The 19,216-nt window shown below is 45.1% G+C and overlaps 1 protein-coding gene and 1 long non-coding RNA gene across 2 annotated transcripts; one reads left to right on the forward strand and one right to left on the reverse strand.

Moving 5' to 3' along the window:
- Positions 1 to 1,580: 1,580 nt before the first annotated feature.
- On the reverse strand, positions 1,581 to 7,152 carry LOC308332933. The gene is made up of 5 exons (XR_013965765.1): positions 7,047 to 7,152; positions 6,392 to 6,523; positions 5,890 to 6,033; positions 5,120 to 5,245; positions 1,581 to 4,557 (listed from the first exon to the last, which is right to left on the reverse strand). It is a non-coding gene; the product is annotated as an uncharacterized lncRNA (long non-coding RNA).
- A 1,762-nt stretch (positions 7,153 to 8,914) lies between these two features.
- On the forward strand, positions 8,915 to 17,903 carry LOC308332557 (protein insensitive-like). The gene is made up of 6 exons (XM_080788509.1): positions 8,915 to 8,964; positions 15,419 to 15,486; positions 15,623 to 15,694; positions 16,965 to 17,175; positions 17,292 to 17,391; positions 17,784 to 17,903. The coding sequence occupies exons 2-6, from the start codon at positions 15,448 to 15,450 to the stop codon at positions 17,821 to 17,823; spliced, it is 462 nt and encodes a 153-aa protein (XP_080644635.1). The 5' UTR covers positions 8,915 to 8,964; positions 15,419 to 15,447; the 3' UTR covers positions 17,824 to 17,903.
- The last annotated feature ends 1,313 nt before the right edge of the window (positions 17,904 to 19,216 follow it).

Below are 19,216 nucleotides of genomic sequence, written 5' to 3' on the forward strand. Positions count from 1 at the left end.
TTAAAGAACTGAGTTTCAGAATTTAGGACAGGATGGCAGTTCAAGGTATCAGTGTATAGCAATAGAAATTCACAACAGCGACAAAGTTACCTCCTCCTATCGTCATTTAAGGCCTGGATAGACACAGGCACGAAGGAAAATTATACCTGTTACTTTTGGCCCCTGGAACCTTTAGGCGAAGCCTGGAAGGAAGCAGCCTGTACTCAGAGCTGAGGGGATGGGAGTTGTCCGTACAAATGGACTTGGCATTCTTAAGCACCTGGTTTTTAAAGACATGATCCAGGCTACTATCCGGCAATATCCTTGAGGCCGTTCTCACAATGTCTGAGTCCCGTTCATGACGACACCCTCCCCCCCACCCCCCCCATCTCTCCCTCTTTCCTGTCAATCTTCACCTATCTATCAATAAAGGCAAAACAAATCTTTAAAAACAAGAAATGATATTTGTCAGGTGAAAGAAGCGCTGTCTCCGTTGTGTTCTCCCCTCCATATTAGTATGATTATTGCGTGTATGTTTGTGCTTGGTGCCCTGACGCATGTCCAGGAGGTCCGCAGAAAACGTATTGATAATATTATCAGTTCGGTTTAACCACTTAAAGTCTAAGACCTACCACCAGACCACTAAAAAAAAGACAATCTACAAACTCACAACCCATCACTCTGTGTTTGTGAGTCGTGGCGCGTTGAGAGCTTGTAGATCTGCTATTTCTGGTGAATGTTTTGTTTCCCCGGCCTAAGGGGTAGGGAATATAGGCCATGCTGGTGTTCAAGGGTGAAGTTCAATCTGTCATAATGGAAAATATAGGCCTACTACTCTCAAGTTTTCCTCGTGACACATTCAGGGGGAAAGATTTACATATTTACGTACTGTAATACAGTATATGTCATGAATGTAATTTAAGGTTCTAACTTAATCTATTGTATTGTAACAATCTAGCGGCATATGGTTAATTCAGGGATACCTTGAAACGGTACAGTGTTACACAGACATGTGGGAAGGTAATAAAAGTGGCATCATGACAACTAAACTGTGGAGGAAAGATGATGTAAAAAATATGACTGTAGGCTTACTAATTAGTACTCTACACAGTGGTGGATTACCGTGGATATCTTCATTGGGATCTCTTTCAGAGCGAAGAGAGAATTATAGAAGCTAGATTTTCAAGATTTGGGTCACAAGGTGGCGGTAATGCACCAAAAACCTGGTTGCCATGGTTGCCATCTGCCGTAAAACAAAAAGAAGAAGCTGCTATCCCTAGTCAAAAAGTCCTATAGGATCTTCGAAATGTCCAATAGGATCCTACAGGATTTTGAAATCCTATAGGAATCCTATTGGATTTTTACACATATCCAACACAATCCTATAGGATTGTATCAGCACTTTATAAAATCCAATTGGATTTTCCAAAGTGCCAATAGGATCTTATTGGGTTATATCCAATTTTGGAAAGTCCAATAGGATTCCATTGAAACTGCAGAAACTCCAGTAGGATTTTCTGAAGTTCCATTTGAACCTAGAGCCATGTCCAAAGTTCCAACAGAACCCTATAGGATTATATTGGAACTTCAGAAACTCCAGTAGGATTTTCTGAAGTTCCATTTGAACCTAGAGCCATGTCCAAAGTTCCAACAGCACCCTATAGGATTATATTGGAACTTCAGAAACTCCAGTAGGATTGTCTGAAGTTCCATTTGAACCTGTTCTGTTTCAACAGAACCCTATAGGATTATTTTCCAACAGCCAAAGCCTTTAAACAAAATCATTCAATCATTCAAGTGTCAATTAGGAATCTTATGGGAAGCCTATTGGAAATATAAGTGTGTTTGCTTATAAAACAAATTATCCCCATTAAAACAAATGTAGCATTTTTTTCAAATGTAGAACAAATACAACGGTGCTCATGGTAGGCATAGATACATGTATTTATTAACCAAGTGAAATAAATATTCATCTCATCTTCAAACTCATTACATTTTTGTACTATTTGACACAATTAAAACAATTCATCACATTTAAATAAATAAATAAACACAAAAACAACTAGAAAGAGGCAATAACTGACAAAAGTCACTGCGTGACTTCTTGGTCCCTTAATAGTCACAGGACAATAGATGGTTTGTCAATTTGGACTGATTGATAGTCTCAAGTCTAGGTCTTAGTCTAGCTCTATGCTATTTGGTTGTAATGACACATATATGTTTTTGTTACATTGGCCAATATAAACAGCCTTGCGTACAATATCACTGGGTTTTACAGCGATTTGTGTGGCACTCAGCAGTGCAGTCTTAAGATGGGATACTGATGCATCAGAAGCGAACTGTGCGGCCACTGTGTCGAAAAGCTGAATCTGAACCAAAGGATTGTCTGTGTGATCTTGTGTGATGTTAACAATTGATTTGATCAATCCAATGCGACCATTCTTTAGCTCCACTGTGTAGCTGTTGTGTTTGTGCCCTTTTCCATAATCTTCTGTTGTGTACACCTTTCCTTTCACAATAGCTCTCTCATAGATCTCAGCTGTGTCATTGTCATCTTCAGATGCATTACAAAGAGGGTACAGAACAGACCTTTCAACTGGATTAAGCTTTTTCTGGCGAGGACACCCTAGCAACACAATATCATCCAACTGTTTTGCCTTTGCAATCAGGGGGTATCCACTCAACCAGTCATTGACTAGCTTGTCAACTCTATGTGAAATATTATTGCTTGTCCGAGACAGCTTCAGGAGCACAGGGATAAACTTGAGTGTGCTAAACTGCCGTGCAATTTGAGTTGGAACATAATTAGTCCCATGGCATAACCTTGTCAGTTTACTGTTGTCTCCTTCAAAGCAAAATGCAGACGTACACCAAAGAGGCCCATGCATCTTGACAGACAAAGCCAAATGAGTTAATTGATGGACATTGAAGGACATGTGGGACAAGGCGTACTTTCCTGGGATCTCTTGTACAAACTGTATGATCTTCGATGTACCTTCTGCTAAGTCACTCTCGGAAATTGTTTCTTTCAAAAAGCAAAAGATAGCTGCCACCAACAGCAACCAATGCTTTAAGAATTTGGTTGGCAAAATGTTATACAAGACAGGAACACTATAAAAGAGCAACCAACTTCGGCACTCTGCAGCCTTCCATTTCTGAGCAACATTAATGGTTCTTGGCACTCTTGGAACATCAGAGGGGGGTTTTATGGACAGCAATCTCTGGTCCACCTGGTCTTTGGATGTACCTATGTACCAAGGACTCTTATGGTGCTTACTATTAAACCACAGGTCCAAGAACTGCTTAGTTACTCCCAATAGAACACAATGCATGTAATCAACAGGAAAACTATTGACCATGTCAAAACCAGTAGAGGGATGCAAAAGGATTAATGGAGACACTGTTTTCACCCCAAACACATGGGTAACCCCAGTCTCAATGGCCATTGCCCCACATTCTACAACATGGTTGTGAGTTCTTCTCTCTGCCTCTTTAGGTGGATATACTCTTGTGTGTCCATTTCCCTTAGCTACGACCTGTCCTTCATTTAGGCAGTGCCCACAGCCATATGCACCATTGAACTGATGTATGCCCTGAACCGTACATCGGGCCACTGCATCACAAGAACAAAGCATGGGGAACACTTTTGATACTATTGTTGTTTTTGTTTGAGGATGCAACCATTTCACTCCAATTGTATTTATACTATGGATGTCATCTACAAACTGCTTGAGGTAGATGGACATGTCAGGTTTTCCCTTCCCAAACCACACACCTGCAAGTAGCACATTTTTAAAACGAACATTGGCTGGCAATTCATTTATCACCGCTCTGATTGGCCACAGTGCATATGATGAAGATTTAAACACTGGGACTCCATCAGTGTTCCACAATAGTGACACATCATTATTTCCCATGGGGAGTGTCTGGTACATAGCACCCTTGCACACATCACTCAACACTTCTCCATTTGGAAGAATGTGATACCCCTTTTGTAAAACATCCCTAATCTGGTCTGCAAGTGAAAGACTTATGAAAAAGTTGCCATCTTTGAAATTTCCTTTTTCCTCAAACATAGCATTACACTCAGGACACTGTGCTACTCCTGTTGGAAGATATGCACTGCACATGTTACAGAATAAGTGTATATTGACAGAGTCGGATGGATTTCTATACATTTTCCTGAAAAGGTGGAGAGACTGTGGCAATAAGTTGTTAGAAGGCAAAATAACACTTAGAAGTGATAAATGGTCTTCAACAGCACATGCTGTTAAATTGTGCCTAAGGGAATGTGACAAGATCAGTACTATGCACTGTGCTAAGGTTATATCAGACCCGGGGTAAAGAGGTGACCCAAAACATTCAAATTCAGAGTTATTAGGAAAGCCATTTTGCTCACCGTCTACCTCCATCTCAATGTTATTTTGGGTGCCAGTGTCACTTACAAACTGATCATCATGACCAGATGTCATTCCCCCAATGTCAATGTCTTCTGAGATCTGAAATTCCCTTGATGTCCCTTCAGAGAGGTCGCCATCTTGATCTTCAATTAAGTCTTGGGAATCAGGGTCCCCAAATCTATGGACAAATGGAAACATGTACATAATGTTTATTTAGGCCAATTACATGCATTAGAAAAAACATGAAGGGGAGACACCAGCACATGGATCAATAGTCTGCAAGTTATCACAAGTGTGTGATTCTTTGCTCAATTCTGTTATTTTAGCACAACTTACTGAAGTAAGTTGTGCTAAAATAACACACACCCCAGCTAACTAGTTGACTCAACTAGATATTTTGTAGTAGATTACATTTGACCTCACTAATTTGCAGATATATCTGGCAATATTTGCCAAATTTGACCCATTAGGCAACCAAGACACAGTATAACATAACAGTATTAGACTATATGTACAAAGGGTGTGCAGAGTAATTGTAAAAACAAAAACTTGCTAGATATATTTAGATATTGTTTTGGGGGAGAGTCGTCCTGAAATGTTTAATTGGGAACCCTTGGTATGGAATAAGACCACAATGTAAACAAGTCCCTTTTAGCCTAAATGTCTGACTGTACCTCATGCCGTTTACATTTCAGACCAATAAAGTATTCAATCAATCATATAATACATAATCAACATACCCCTGTGTTGTACACAGCAGAGAGTCCCTTGATGTCCCTTCGGAAATGTCTTCATTGTCAGGAAACAGCCGTTTACACCGCAGACCAGTCCTTAGTAGGGGGTCTTGGGAATCTGGATCCAAAAATCTATGGACAACGGAAAATGTGTTTACAATAGAAGATAATGTGTGCATCTGTCTTGGCTAGTATAAAGACTATCAAACTAATCTATGGTCTTGATTCGCTCTCGCACTCGTGTTCAATAATGGCTGAGAGGTGTACAGTAGGTAGACCCGACGCAGTAACGGAGGGTCTACCTACAGAACAGTCTTTGCACAGTGTTCTGTGATTGTAGATCTGACATTTTCACTAGTTTGGGTCCCGGGCAAAACACAGGCTAAAAGGTTTGGGAAACACTGTACTAGTATGAGGTTTACACCAGACAGAGACGATATTATAATCATTAAAGTATTAGCATACAGTATTTAATATGTAGAGTAAACAAATGTGCCATTGGTACCGAGGCCTATCGGCTGTTTTCTCTGTCATCTCAAACCCCTAAACGTTACTTATAAATGTCTAACCCTAAACCTAAACCCAGATCTTTAGTAATAGCAATACAAAAACAGGGGGAGGTGGAATTTTGAGTGCGGATTAGCTGTCTTAATGTCCTTATCACACAGCCCCAGAATTAGCAAGTAAAGTAAAACAAAGTAAGTGGACATGACCTTTGGGCAAGTAGAACTTGACCTGTAATATTGTCTGACGGACACACGACACACACCACCAACCTGGTATTGTAGGTGTGAGGCCAGGGTGTGCCCATAGTGCCGATGCCACCCTGGGACAGCTGCACCCTGCCGGGGTCTTCCTTACTCTCTCCAGCCAGATTGGTAGAATGGAGGGAGTGTGGGTGAGATGCAGGCTCCTTGCGTCTGGTGGCAAAAGGAAGAGGAAACCAAAACCAGGGGTCATCAATATGTCCGTACACAGATATCCGTGGTCGTGTCCATGTCAAATGTTTATTTTTTTGTTTTACATACCATGATAATGTTTTTTATTTTGATCACATTTCCCAATGTAGTCACTCTAGTTACTCTTTGGCCACTCAGAATAGCCAAATGGCATTGATCACACCTCCAGGTCTTAAGTTAAGTAATTAGACCTGGTACTTAAGACACGCAAAATACAGCCCCATATATCTAAAGCTGTTTACGGCTAGTCAAGGACCCTCAAATGAAGATGTATTTGTCCACCTTGGTGCTCATATAGTATAATACATAATCAACATACCTCTGTGATGCTGATGGACACAGCTCTGAGTCCCTTGATGTCTCTTCGGAAAAGTCTTCAGTGTCAGGAAACTGCTGTTTACGCCACTGACTTGTCCTCGGTAGGGGTTCATGGGAACCTGGATCCAAAAATCTATGGACAAAGGAAAATGTGTATATAATACTTAATACGCGGAATGTATTGACAGAAAGTAGCTACAGTGGATTTTTTCCCCCCAACAATGTATTTATTGATTTTCCTTTTTCCACAGAAATGAAACAATTAACATTACAAGACATTTACTCATATAAAGAAAGCAAAACAACAATAACCAAAAAAAGAAACGACAGCACTACTCCTCTTCAGCTTCATCCATTAAATGTGACAAACTATTGTTCTTAACATCTTATAAAACGGCCCCACACATCCTGAAACATTTCTTGTTTGTCCTTAAGAATGTATGTAATCTTTTCCAAAGGTAAACATAAAGACAATTCCCTGAACCACTGTGTATTACTTGGTTTGTCTGGCCTCTTCCCAGGTCAATGCTAGCCCAAATTTTTTGATTCTCGTAGAGGTTTTTTTCGATTCTGACGAATCTCTCTACGAGAGTCAAAACGTAAACTCCGCGCCTAATGTCGAAGAAGCAACCTGGATGCCTTTAAATCACTCTTACCTTGTACAAATGCAAAATCTAAGCTGCTTTTAATGTTGCCCCACTTGTTTGTGAGTCAACTCTGTTTCTGAGTATTTCTTTCACCCGCAGCCATCTTGCTTTTCTCTCCATTGTAAATACGGTAAACGGCGCAACAGAATTGTAAATGCGGTAAACGGCGCAACAGAATATTGCCCGCGACCCTAGCGGCCAGGGTTCTCTTGCGCATTTACAATGGAGAGAAAAGCAAGATGGCTAAAATACCTTTTTTATTGAAAAATAAGCATTGACAGAGTTTAATATGCACACACATACACACACACATACGCATGCACGCGTCACCAACCTTTTGTAAGAGCCTTTTAGTTGTCTTCCCGTCCTCACATCAGATTCCATGGTTATATTTGCCCTGCATGTTGAAAAACAAACAGGCAATTTCAATGTTATATTGAAATATTAATATTTAGGCTTATACTCAAAATAGACAGATTAAATATCAGTTGTGGAAAAAGTAGTTTTTTTACTCAAGCGAAAGTATCAATACTGCAGTGTAAAAATAATCTGTAAAATATTTAGCATATATTTAAATATGTATTATTATTAGTAGTACATACCTGTCACCTGTGAATTCACCAAGAGCAAGACGGCGATGGTCTCACGTTTAGTAGACCACTATACCAGCTCGAGAAGCGGCTATTGAGGTATTGTATAGCCTATTATCATGTCGCCATTTTGCCAATAATGTTTTTTATAATAATTCTCAAAGCTTGTTTGAACAATGAACTGTTGAAAATTGTCTAGAGTAGACCTCACGTCCTCACCTAAGGCTCGACGCCATATATGGCGTTCTATACAACATTACTATAGTTTTACTGATACTGAATATTCTATAAATGTGACAGCCAGCTAGTTCTAGGTCTTATATTTCACAATTCACACCTAGTCAATTAATAACGCTTGTAGCTTATATACCTTCAGCTGCAACTAGCATATTTTGTATATTGTATAGCCTATGTAAACATAAATTTTGTTTTATTCCCGCTCCTCTAGACTCTAGCAGAGGCGCTCGCGCTGCGCGTTCACGGTGTGAGTTCACGCGATAGATTTCTCTTGATAAATAAATCTCAGCTCTCAGGATCAAAGGTAAGTGTCTTTCATCGGTGCACCTCAAAGAATGACAAAATATGAGGTTAAAACCAAAAACGAGGCCCCTTTGTTGCTGCATTTTAGTGTTTCTGGCTTTGTAGAGTAGAAACGGAGACAAACACATGAAAAAGAGGTGTTTTTTTGTTTGTTTGCTTGAGGTTAAATACAGCTGTTTTTAAGCTTATAGGGTTAGGTAGGTACGTATAGCCTATAAAGCCTATAGGCTTTATCCATCCACACACACATGAAGACCCTAGTCTTTTTTCTGTTTTTTGTTTAGGGTGTGTGTGTGTGTGTGTGTGTATAGAGAGAGAGATACAGTAGAGAAATAATGTACAGAAAACTGCTAAATATAACTAAAAATCTCAAATGTCACCATTAGGCTGTCAACGACAAAGCTGCAGGAAGTGAAACCCATGAGGAAGACCTTGAAATTGGAAGGCGTAAAGGGGAAAAAAAGCAGAAGAAAAGCAATGTAAGAAGCAAATCCTTTCTATAACTTTACAGAGCACTGGAATGTACACATGTAAACTGAGATGGTGCATGGTGTCTGTCTGTCTGTCCATAACCATTTAAAGGGGAAATAAACAGGCTTTCCAATGGTATACAGGTTATGGTCAAGAAACATTACAGTAGAGAAATAATCGACAGAAAATGCTTCTCAAATGTCACCATTAGGCTGTCAACGACCATGAAAACCTTGCAAGAGAATTGCAAGAAATCAAGGACATTGTTCTGGGCCTGCAAGCCCAAGTGGCACATCTGCAAGCTTCTATTGATGGTAACAAAACTGGTATGTCTACAATATATGTTTTGAAACTATTTAGAGTTTCTGTTAATGTAATGTTAGCTTGGCTCTATGTTGGTAGCTTCAAATCTTCCTTAATACTGACTTTCCCCCCCCTCATGGAGTTGGAACAACTAAACTTCGGGAGGTTTGGCCAAGCATGAGACAACCCACCTGCCTGCCATCTCCTCCCTTGCCAACCAAAACTCCACCCTTGCCAACCATGCCAACCACTCACCCACCTACAACTAACCTGGCCACTTCTGCGCCGCCCATCACCGTGGGTACTTAAACTCAAGTGCAAAAAATGCCACTGTGCCAGTTTCTTGTAAACACGCACACCCTACGTTACAACCGAGAGATTAATCGAGCATTTTCTCTAGCTACCAGCCTAGCACAAACAGCTTAAAAAAAAACACACTCAGCATGTCAGACCAAGGAACGCCAGACCTCAACAGGTTGCTCCACATCCACGCCGAGGAGGACGAGGACCTCTTCCTCGGCATGCCGACCCACCAGGACGCTAACGAGGTGCCCGACACGCCACCGGACCAGCAAGGCTCCAGGTCAGCAGCCGTCCAAGCACCTCCTCGTCTCGCCGCGTCCCTCAACAGGACACCCCGGGAGTTCCGCGAGGATTCACTCACCTCTCCAGCATTACAGCAGAACCGTGCCGTCACCTCCTCGCGCGGCTCCAATTCCGCACCAACCTTAATATCCGACTGGACTGTCGTCGGTCTCCAACGCGCGCTCACCACGAGAGGCATCCCGTTTAGCAGGACCGCCAGGAAACCCATTCTATTCAACCTCCTCACGACCACCCGCAGCGCACAACACTCCGACAGCACCACAACAACAACACCAGCCTCGCCAGCCATCGCGGGTCCGTCGCACCGACGTGACGTCAAGCGTCGTCCTCCAGGAGCAGCCCAGCAGGCGCCCGTTCAGCCTGAAGGTGGCGTCGTAACGCAGCAGGCCGCTCTGCCACGACGCAGCAAGAGGAAGGCTGCCACAGTGACCTTCCAGAGGCAGCCTTTTTCCCCAGATGTCCACCCTCTTCCCCCCCACCCCCCCTCTGAAAGAGCTCCAGCCACCTCAGCTCTCCCTACCCCCCACACTGCTAGCGTTTTCCAGCCTCCACACATCTCCCCATCACATTATCCACCCGGGTCTTTTCCCCATGCCCAACCTGTCCCCCCCCCCCTTTTCCAGCAGGCCGCAGCACCCCACCTCTACCCCCCCCACCCCACCTCCCTCCCCTCCCCGTACTATTTCCAAGCTCAACCTCCCCTAGGTTTTCCCCCAGCAGCACTCAGCGCCCCACACAACACCGTGCCTTCTCTTTCCCCCCACCCAGTGTTCCCCAACCCCCCCCCCCCTGCCTTCTCCCTCTTCACAGCCACGCCAGCACCCATCCCGCCATCAGCCATCGCCCTCAACGCCCCCATGGTCCCATCACACCTCCGGTCGCAGATCCTTCAAGGTATGGACATTGACCTCTCATCACTCATACGCCCCTCTGCTAGCACAGCCCAACACCGGTCAGTAGACCTCGGAGGAGTCTCCATCACACTCCGTGACCTCACCCCATCCACTTCCTCCGTCCTCACACCCACTGAATTTGTCCTCGCCTTCTCCATTTTCCGGGACATCATATGCACCTCCTTCCCTTCCCGCCGCCAAGAACTAGACGACCACCTTTACATCTGCATGGACCTCTGCACACGCTTCGGGGGGAGCCTTTTCTATGAATATCACCGCCAATTCTCCGCCAGGGCCGCCTCCAGATTACAACAATTCAATAACACAACTTACTGGGGCTCCCTCGAGCTGGAGCTCTACTGCAGGATATTCGCCGGAAAAACCTCAGAATCGTGCAGTCTTTGCAGCTGCCCCACCCATCCCACCACCCAATGCACCTTCCGAGCTCCAGTACCCCGCCCCCACACAGCGCATCAATCCAGCTACACTCCCCCCCCCCTCCTGAGCGTCACCACCTCCAGCAAGGTTTTCCCCGCCGCCTCCAAAGGGAAAGACAGGCGTGGCCGCCCGCTTGTCTTTGTCGGCAGCAAAATGCTTTGCAATAATTACAATGACGGAGGCTGCGAGCTGTCATCATGCCGCATGCTCCACATCTGCACTTTCTGCGGCGGCTCCCACTCCCGCCCCAACTGCACCGACAAGCAAGCATCACGCCCATCCCACAGTTGACTGTCCAAGCATCTCAGCACCCCCATTATCATCCCGGAACTAGCCCAAGAACTCACCAACCACCCCAACCCCACCTTCATCCGCTTCTTCCTAGACGGCCTCAACTACGGTTTCTCCCCCGGACTCATCACCCTACCCTCCTCCAACCACACCTGCGACAACCTCCTGTCCGCCACCACCGATCCGGAGACCGTCCTTTCCCTCCTCCAGAAGGAGGTCAAGAATGGATTCATGATCGGCCCTTTCCCCTCCCCCCCCTTCCCCACATTCCGCATCAGCCCCATCGGGGTAGCTACCCGCAAGTACTCCGGCAAGAAACGCCTCATCATCGACCTTTCATCCCCCCACGGCACCCACATCCCCAGCATCAACAGTCTCATCCCCAGCGACGAATTTGCCCTCCAATACGCCACAGTCCAACACGCCATAAACCTTATCCGTCTCGCCGGCCGCAACGCCTGGCTGTCCAAAGCTGACATCACTGCCGCCTTCAAGGTTCTGCCACTCCACCCAGATTCCTGGCATCTGTTTGGCGTCCGCTGGGACAATTCATTCTACTTTGCCGTCCGTTTGACCTTCGGTTGCAAGAGCAGTCCAAAACTTTTTGACAACCTCTCTGAACTCCTCTGCTGGATACTCACCAACAATTACAAACTCCCCTACCTGGTCCACCTCCTCGACGACTTCCTCACAGTCGACCCCCCCTCAGCACCACCAGCAAGAAGCCTCACCACCCTCAAGTCCGTCTTCCACCGCCTTGGAATCCCCCTCGCAGCAGAGAAAACTGAAGGCCCCCTCACCACCATAGAATTCCTCGGCATCACTCTCAACTCCGTCACCTTCCAAGCCTCACTCCCCCCAGACAAGCTCAACCGCATCCTACTCCTCATCTCCGAACACCTCGCCGCCCCGCAGTGCACCAAGCAGCAGCTTCTCTCACTCCTCGGCCACTTCAACTACGCCATCCGCATCATCCCCCAAGGCCGCTCTTTCATCTCCCACCTCCTCCTACTGGCATCTTCAGTCCCCTCGCTCCACCACCAAGTCCATTTCTCCCCGGAGTGCCTCTCCGAGCTGAAAATGTGGCACCAGCTCCTGACCCACTGGAATGGCATTTCTTTCTTTTACCAAGACTTTGTGACATCACCAGAAGACCTACAGTTATTCACCGACGCAGCACCTTCCATCGGCTACGGAGGATACTTCGGTGGTCGGTGGTTCGCCGCCGAGTGGCCCCAGGCGTTGCTGGCCCAGTCAGCTAGCGACGTCCACTCGTCCGCACTGTACGAACTGTACCCCATCGTCGTGGCGGCTTCCCTCTGGGGGTCAGAGTGGGCCAGCAGGTCAATCCTGATCCACTCAGATAACCTCACCACCGTGCACATCATCAACAAAGGCAGATCCTCATCACTCCCCATCATGGCCCTCCTCCGCAGACTCACCTGGATAACAGTCACAAAAAACTTCATCCTCCGCGCAGCACACATCCCCGGCCATAAAAATTCAATAGCTGACTCCCTTTCCCGTTTTTCTTTTCAGAAATTCAGGAGGTTGGCGCCAGAAGCCGACCCAACACCAACCCCGGTTCCACCCTTTTCGGAGATGACCTTCCCCTGAACCATCCATTCCACCACCTCCTCACACAATCCCGGCACATGGTCCTGCAAGGTATCGCCCCATCCACCCTCTCCTCCTACTGGACAGCCTGGAAGAACTTCCGGTCCTTCCACACCCTCTTCCACGTCCACTTCCCATCATCGGACCTCATCACCCTCTCCTCCTACATCAGCCACCTCCATTCCTCAGCCACCAGGTCAGCAACCATCCGAGTCTACTTGTGCGGCATCAACTTCTTCATCAAACTCGTCACCGGTTCCCCCCATCCATCCATCCAACATCCCCAGATCACCCTGCTACTCAAAGGCTTCCAAAGGATCGAGCCAAAACTTCCCCCCCAACGCCAACCCCTCACAGCCGAAATCCTAACCAGCTGCATCCACGTCCTCCGCACCGGCTACTCAGACCCCCACACCGACGCCACGCTCGAGGCCATGTTTCTCTTAGCCTTTTTTGGGTTCCTGAGAAGCTCAGAGTTCACCTCCTCCAACTCCAGGTTCGACCCGGCTCTCCACCCCAGGCTGGTCGACCTAACCACCCACAGCACCTCCTCCCTCATCTTTACCATCAAGCACAGCAAAACGGACCAGTTCGGCAAAACCACTCCCATCTTCCTCTACAAACTCAATACCTTCCTCAGCCCCTATGAGCCCCTACTTAACTACACTCTTTCCCGACGCGCACAGCACGCAACGCCTTCAGATCCCCTCTTCGTGACAAACAGAGGATCAATCGCCACCAGAAACTGGTTCCACTCCCACCTCCGCTCAGTCCTCACCAAAGCGGGATTCTCCCCAGAGCACTTCTCCGGCCACTCCTTCAGAATCGGAGCAGCATCCACCGCATCAAGCAAGGGGGTGCCGGACCACGTCATCCAAATCCTCGGCCGGTGGTCATCCCTAGCCTACCACGGCTACATCCGCACCAACGCCCAGGACCTGCACAACGCCCAGCGATCCATGGTCTCGTAATCTAAGCGGTAAGATACTTTTGGGGTTTCTACTATACCACTCAGGCCTACGCCTCGACCCCTAAGCCAAAGTATCTGGGTCCGCCCCCCTCGAACCTCTGGTCACACCATGTATTCATGCCCTGGCCGTCTACCCCACGCGTCCCATGCCTCGCATGCGACCCGTTCTAGGCGACCACGCAGGCTTCACAATGTATTCTAAGCCATGGCCGTTTATGATGCGCATTCCATGCCGCGCATGCGGCGCATCCATAAATGACCATGCTGCTCCACTATGTATTCCACGCCCTGGCCGTCTACCCCACGCGTCCCATGCCTCGCATGCGACCCGTTCTAGGCGACCACGCAGGCTTCACAATGTATCCTAAGCCTTGGCCGTTTATGATGCGCTTCCATGCTGCGCATGCGGCGCATCTATAGACGACCATGCTGCTTCACTATGTATTCCAGGACATGGACGTTTATGCTGCGCGTCCCATGCTTCGCATGGGAGCACTCATAGACGACCATGCTGGCCCACCATGTATGTAATGCCATGAACGTTTATGCCGCGCGTCCCATGCTGCGCATGCTACGCTCCCATAGACAACCATACCCTGCATTTATACTTCGTGCTTGGCATTTGTGACAGCAAATGACCATACTCCACCCTTCTCAATAAACCATCTTAAAGGGTTCCCATGTCTGATGTTTGGTCTTTCCTAGTGAAATGGAGTTGGAACAACTAAACTTCGGGAGGTTTGGCCAAGCATGAGACAACCCACCTGCCTGCCATCTCCTCCCTTGCCAACCAAAACTCCACCCTTGCCAACCATGCCAACCACTCACCCACCTACAACTAACCTGGCCACTTCTGCGCCGCCCATCACCGTGGGTACTTAAACTCAAGTGCAAAAAATGCCACTGTGCCAGTTTCTTGTAACCCACCCTCCCTCCCTTTCTCCATACTGCAGGTTCCAGAGGGGGTTTCTACTATACCACTCAGGCCTACGCCTCGACCCCTAAGCCAAAGTATCTGGGTCCGCCCCCCTCGAACCTCTGGTCACACCATGTATTCATGCCCTGGCCGTCTACCCCACGCGTCCCATGCCTCGCATGCGACCCGTTCTAGGCGACCACGCAGGCTTCACAATGTATTCTAAGCCATGGCCGTTTATGATGCGCATTCCATGCCGCGCATGCGGCGCATCCATAAATGACCATGCTGCTCCACTATGTATTCCACGCCCTGGCCGTCTACCCCACGCGTCCCATGCCTCGCATGCGACCCGTTCTAGGCGACCACGCAGGCTTCACAATGTATCCTAAGCCTTGGCCGTTTATGATGCGCTTCCATGCTGCGCATGCGGCGCATCTATAGACGACCATGCTGCTTCACTATGTATTCCAGGACATGGACGTTTATGCTGCGCGTCCCATGCTTCGCATGGGAGCACTCATAGACGACCATGCTGGCCCACCATGTATGTAATGCCATGAACGTTTATGCCGCGCGTCCCATGCTGCGCATGCTACGCTCCCATAGACAACCATACCCTGCATTTATACTTCGTGCTTGGCATTTGTGACAGCAAATGACCATACTCCACCCTTCTCAATAAACCATCTTAAAGGGTTCCCATGTCTGATGTTTGGTCTTTCCTAGTGAATTTCCATTCTTAGCAAAAGTTCCTGTGAGCTCCCCTGTAGTGATGGACCCCCAAGAGGGAAGAGGGACCCCCAACTACATTGTATGCAATTGTGTTCCAGATGAAACGTTTTCATATCTTCATAAACTTGTTTGACGGCACTGTCATCAGTGCTGTGTAAATTAAATTAATTAAAGGTCCAGATTATTACAATCTGATTATTCTTTGTCACTTGCAGGATGGTGGATCGTTCTCCAGCACTCTTCCAAGATCTGATCAGAATCTTTCGAGTACACAGGTGACACCTGAGGTGAGGCATACAAGTACACTTTCAGGATGGTGTGGTAGATTAATATTTGGGATTCATTTAAGCACTTAACCACCACAATAATTTGGCACTGTACTTGGTCTGCTCTTATTAATAAAAAATACAGCCATTGTGAGATCGGAAATTGTTCCCTCTAGCTATGTTAGGGAAGTGTTTAATGAAAAACATTTCCATCACAAAAAGATTTGGCAGCTCCCTAATGTAACTCTAAGAACCCCCTAGAGCAGGGTTTCTCACAGTAGGTGAGGTGGCTCCCTAAGGTGCCATGACACAAGTCCATGGGTGCCTCACAATACTTTGATAATATTTAGAATTTATCATTGTCACTTCAGTTTAACTACTTAAACATAATAAAACATATCTGAGTTGCACTGTATCTTTTTCAGCACCACTAAGTCTCTTCACCAAAAATAGCAGATCTACAAGCTCACAGTGCACATTATGAGCTTGTAGATCATCATCATCATAGTACAATTGAGGGGCAGGCCCTCATTTTCAATGTAGCCGAAATATAAAACACAACATCAACAATATACTGTACATTAAATACAGCAATATCAATTAGATATATATATATATATATATCAATAGATTTTCAATGTGGAATTTAAAAGACAGATATGTTATTTTTGGTGAATGGTGAAAAGTGGTTAAACGGCAAGTATTTTCGATCTGGCCTAATGGAAACAGATATTCTCAAGTTTTCCTATTTACATAAACTAATCTGACTCCGTCCAATGCTGCCACCCTCTGGAGGAGTCAAGTTAGACAAACTGTTTTATTGGAAAAATAAACACATTTGACATATACATGCAAGGTATTGTATTTCAGGTGTGCTGTGGATGAAAAAGTAATTTACAGTGATTTTCTAAATCCTAAACATTTTCAGATAAACGAAACGTGTTGCAAATAGATTGAGGGAGGTCACAATGCCACATTGCCGATCTATAGCACAGCCTATTAGTGGTGCTCCAACCATTCCAAGTCAAGGACCCCAAATATAAAAAAATATATGTATTTGACCACGTATTTGTGACATATAGACCCCCATCTATCTATCTATACCTACATATAGACCCCCATCTATGTGACATATAGAACTGTTTAACTCACATCTACGTGAGGTAAACGATGGTCTTTTTGTTCTCCATTAACTACAGAATTAATTACAGAAGAACTACTTGAGATGGTGGGTGTCATGGCTCGCTGATCTGTAATGCATCTTTTTTGTATGTTTTTTTATCATTTGAAGGTGAAGATTGGTCCCAACTCCTCAATTAACAAAGATCAATTCGCTTTGATCAGATGGGGGGATGGGAAAAAGGCCACAAAGGAGCTCGCTGTGGCGGTCTTTGGGCGGAAAATCCTGGCCAGTCACACTGTGACTGGTCAGCAATCTAATGCATTTAGAGAGAAAGAGGCCAAGCCACAGCTTGACCCAGGACAATTGACCGACATAATTGGTAAGAAATATATTATTTGGAAGCTCTATCATTTCATAATTAAAAACACAGAGGCTGTTTCTGGCTTCACTCCCTCTGTGCCTAGTCGTCTTATGTTGTTTTTTGGTTCTTTACAGAGTTCATATGTGCCAAATATGCCATGTCCAAAGCAGATGTGAAGAAATTGATTTCACAGAAGTGCACCGATGAGGAGAAGATGGCAAAAAGAAGATTAAGGTATGTTTGAAGATAGATTATTATTGTTAAAGACTTCAACAACCAACAGATTTGTAAAATGTTAAATCCAACAGCTCTAACACAATAAGAAGCTCTACTGAGCATCTATCTTTTCCAAATATTTCAAAAGTGGCAATTCTACAATCTCACAGATCGAGAAGGTCACAGCACTTCACTTAGTGGTGCGCTGTGAGCATGTTTGGCTGTTTTTAATAGTCAAAGTGGTTAAAATGATTCTGACGCCATATTAACACATTTTAACTGCACTTTGAGAACCACTGGGTTATTTTTACCTGGATGAAAGGTTTCATCTGCAGATACAGACTAAACAGTCGCCACTGCTATGTTGGTGCAGTATACTAATGTGCCTATTTTTCTATTTCTTTTCCCAGTAAACCTACACAAGGATTCCAACCCCGGCTGGACAATTAGCCCACGAAGACCCATTTGAAAATATATGCCAGGGTCCCCCATCAGAGAAGATGTTTACAGCTCTAGCAGTGATTCTCAACCCGTTCAAGGACCCCCAGTTTGACATTGCATATTAGTCTACACTCTACAGTCCTATTTAATGACATTTCTAAACTGAAATAAATTTGCCTACTGTTCGATTGTGTTTGCTTTAATTTCTTTCAGAATTTCTTTTCAGAATTCTATTGGATTATAGTCTAGGAATCCTATAGGAATCCAGCAGAGGAATCCAGTAGGATTCCAGTACAAGAATCAAATGGGATCCTATTGGATTTCTTATTGGATAATAATCCTATAAGATTTAGGAACAAATCCTTTTGGATAATTTCTTATAGGATAATAATCCCATAGAAAAAGTCCTATTGGAAATCCAATTAAAAAATCCTATAAGAATTTGGAACAAATCCTATTGGATAATTTCTTATAGGATAATAATCCCATAGAAAAAGTCCTATTGGATTTTTTTTATAGGATTATAATCCTATAAGAAAATATCCAATAGGATTTGTTCCAAATTCTTATAGGATTTTTTAATTGGATTTCCAATAGGATTTTTTCTATCGGAATCCTATTGGACTTTTTGACTAGGGATTGCGCATGCGTTGGTTAAACCACGTTAACTGCGTGTTGTTTTTCATGGCGGCGAGGAACAAATCAGCGTGGTGAAAAATGTCTTACAAACGAGGTAAAATGCGTCAAACGGAGTCTCTAAGACTAAAGCTGTCGATAAATGAACACCTGACGTCGGTGGGAGAGGAGATATTGGGTGTTTTGGAAAAACAGCAGAGTAATGTTGGTCAGCAGAAGCTTGTCAGAGTGTTTGTGTTGGAGCCTCAGCACTGCTGCAGGATTCATGTTTAGCCTCTTCCAGAGAGAGATGGAGACACTAGAAACTGCTGGGGAGACAAGACAAACTTCTGGACGTCCTTTTACAGCCACAAGTCATATTATACAGACCAGGTTTGTTAAAGCGCAAATAATATGCATTTTAAAACCGCTTTTAATATTTAATATCGTATTGTCCCTCACAGTTATTTCTAATGAGCCTCAATCACCACTCTGATATTAAACCAGGCCTTGTCATTTCTTTCTGGACTTTGAAAGCAGTTTTAGCTGCAGTACCACAATGTCCTGAGGTGGTGGCTGGTGGGGGTGCTCACATGCAGATTATTTAATATTTTAGTCATTATTATACTGATGCTAGATAAAACCAGGCTTGTTTCCATTCCATGCCAGCTTGGAAAATCAACAATGGTGAAGATTGTAAGTAAAGTGGAAATGCAAATTTGGAACTCAAGACTGAAGAAGAGGAGGAATTATACAAAGTAGTGACATTGATGACATCACAATGAGG

The sequence above is a fragment of the Protomyctophum bolini genome (genome assembly GCF_963924005.1).
Source record: "Protomyctophum bolini genome assembly, chromosome: 18".
NCBI lineage: Eukaryota > Metazoa > Chordata > Actinopteri > Myctophiformes > Myctophidae > Protomyctophum > Protomyctophum bolini.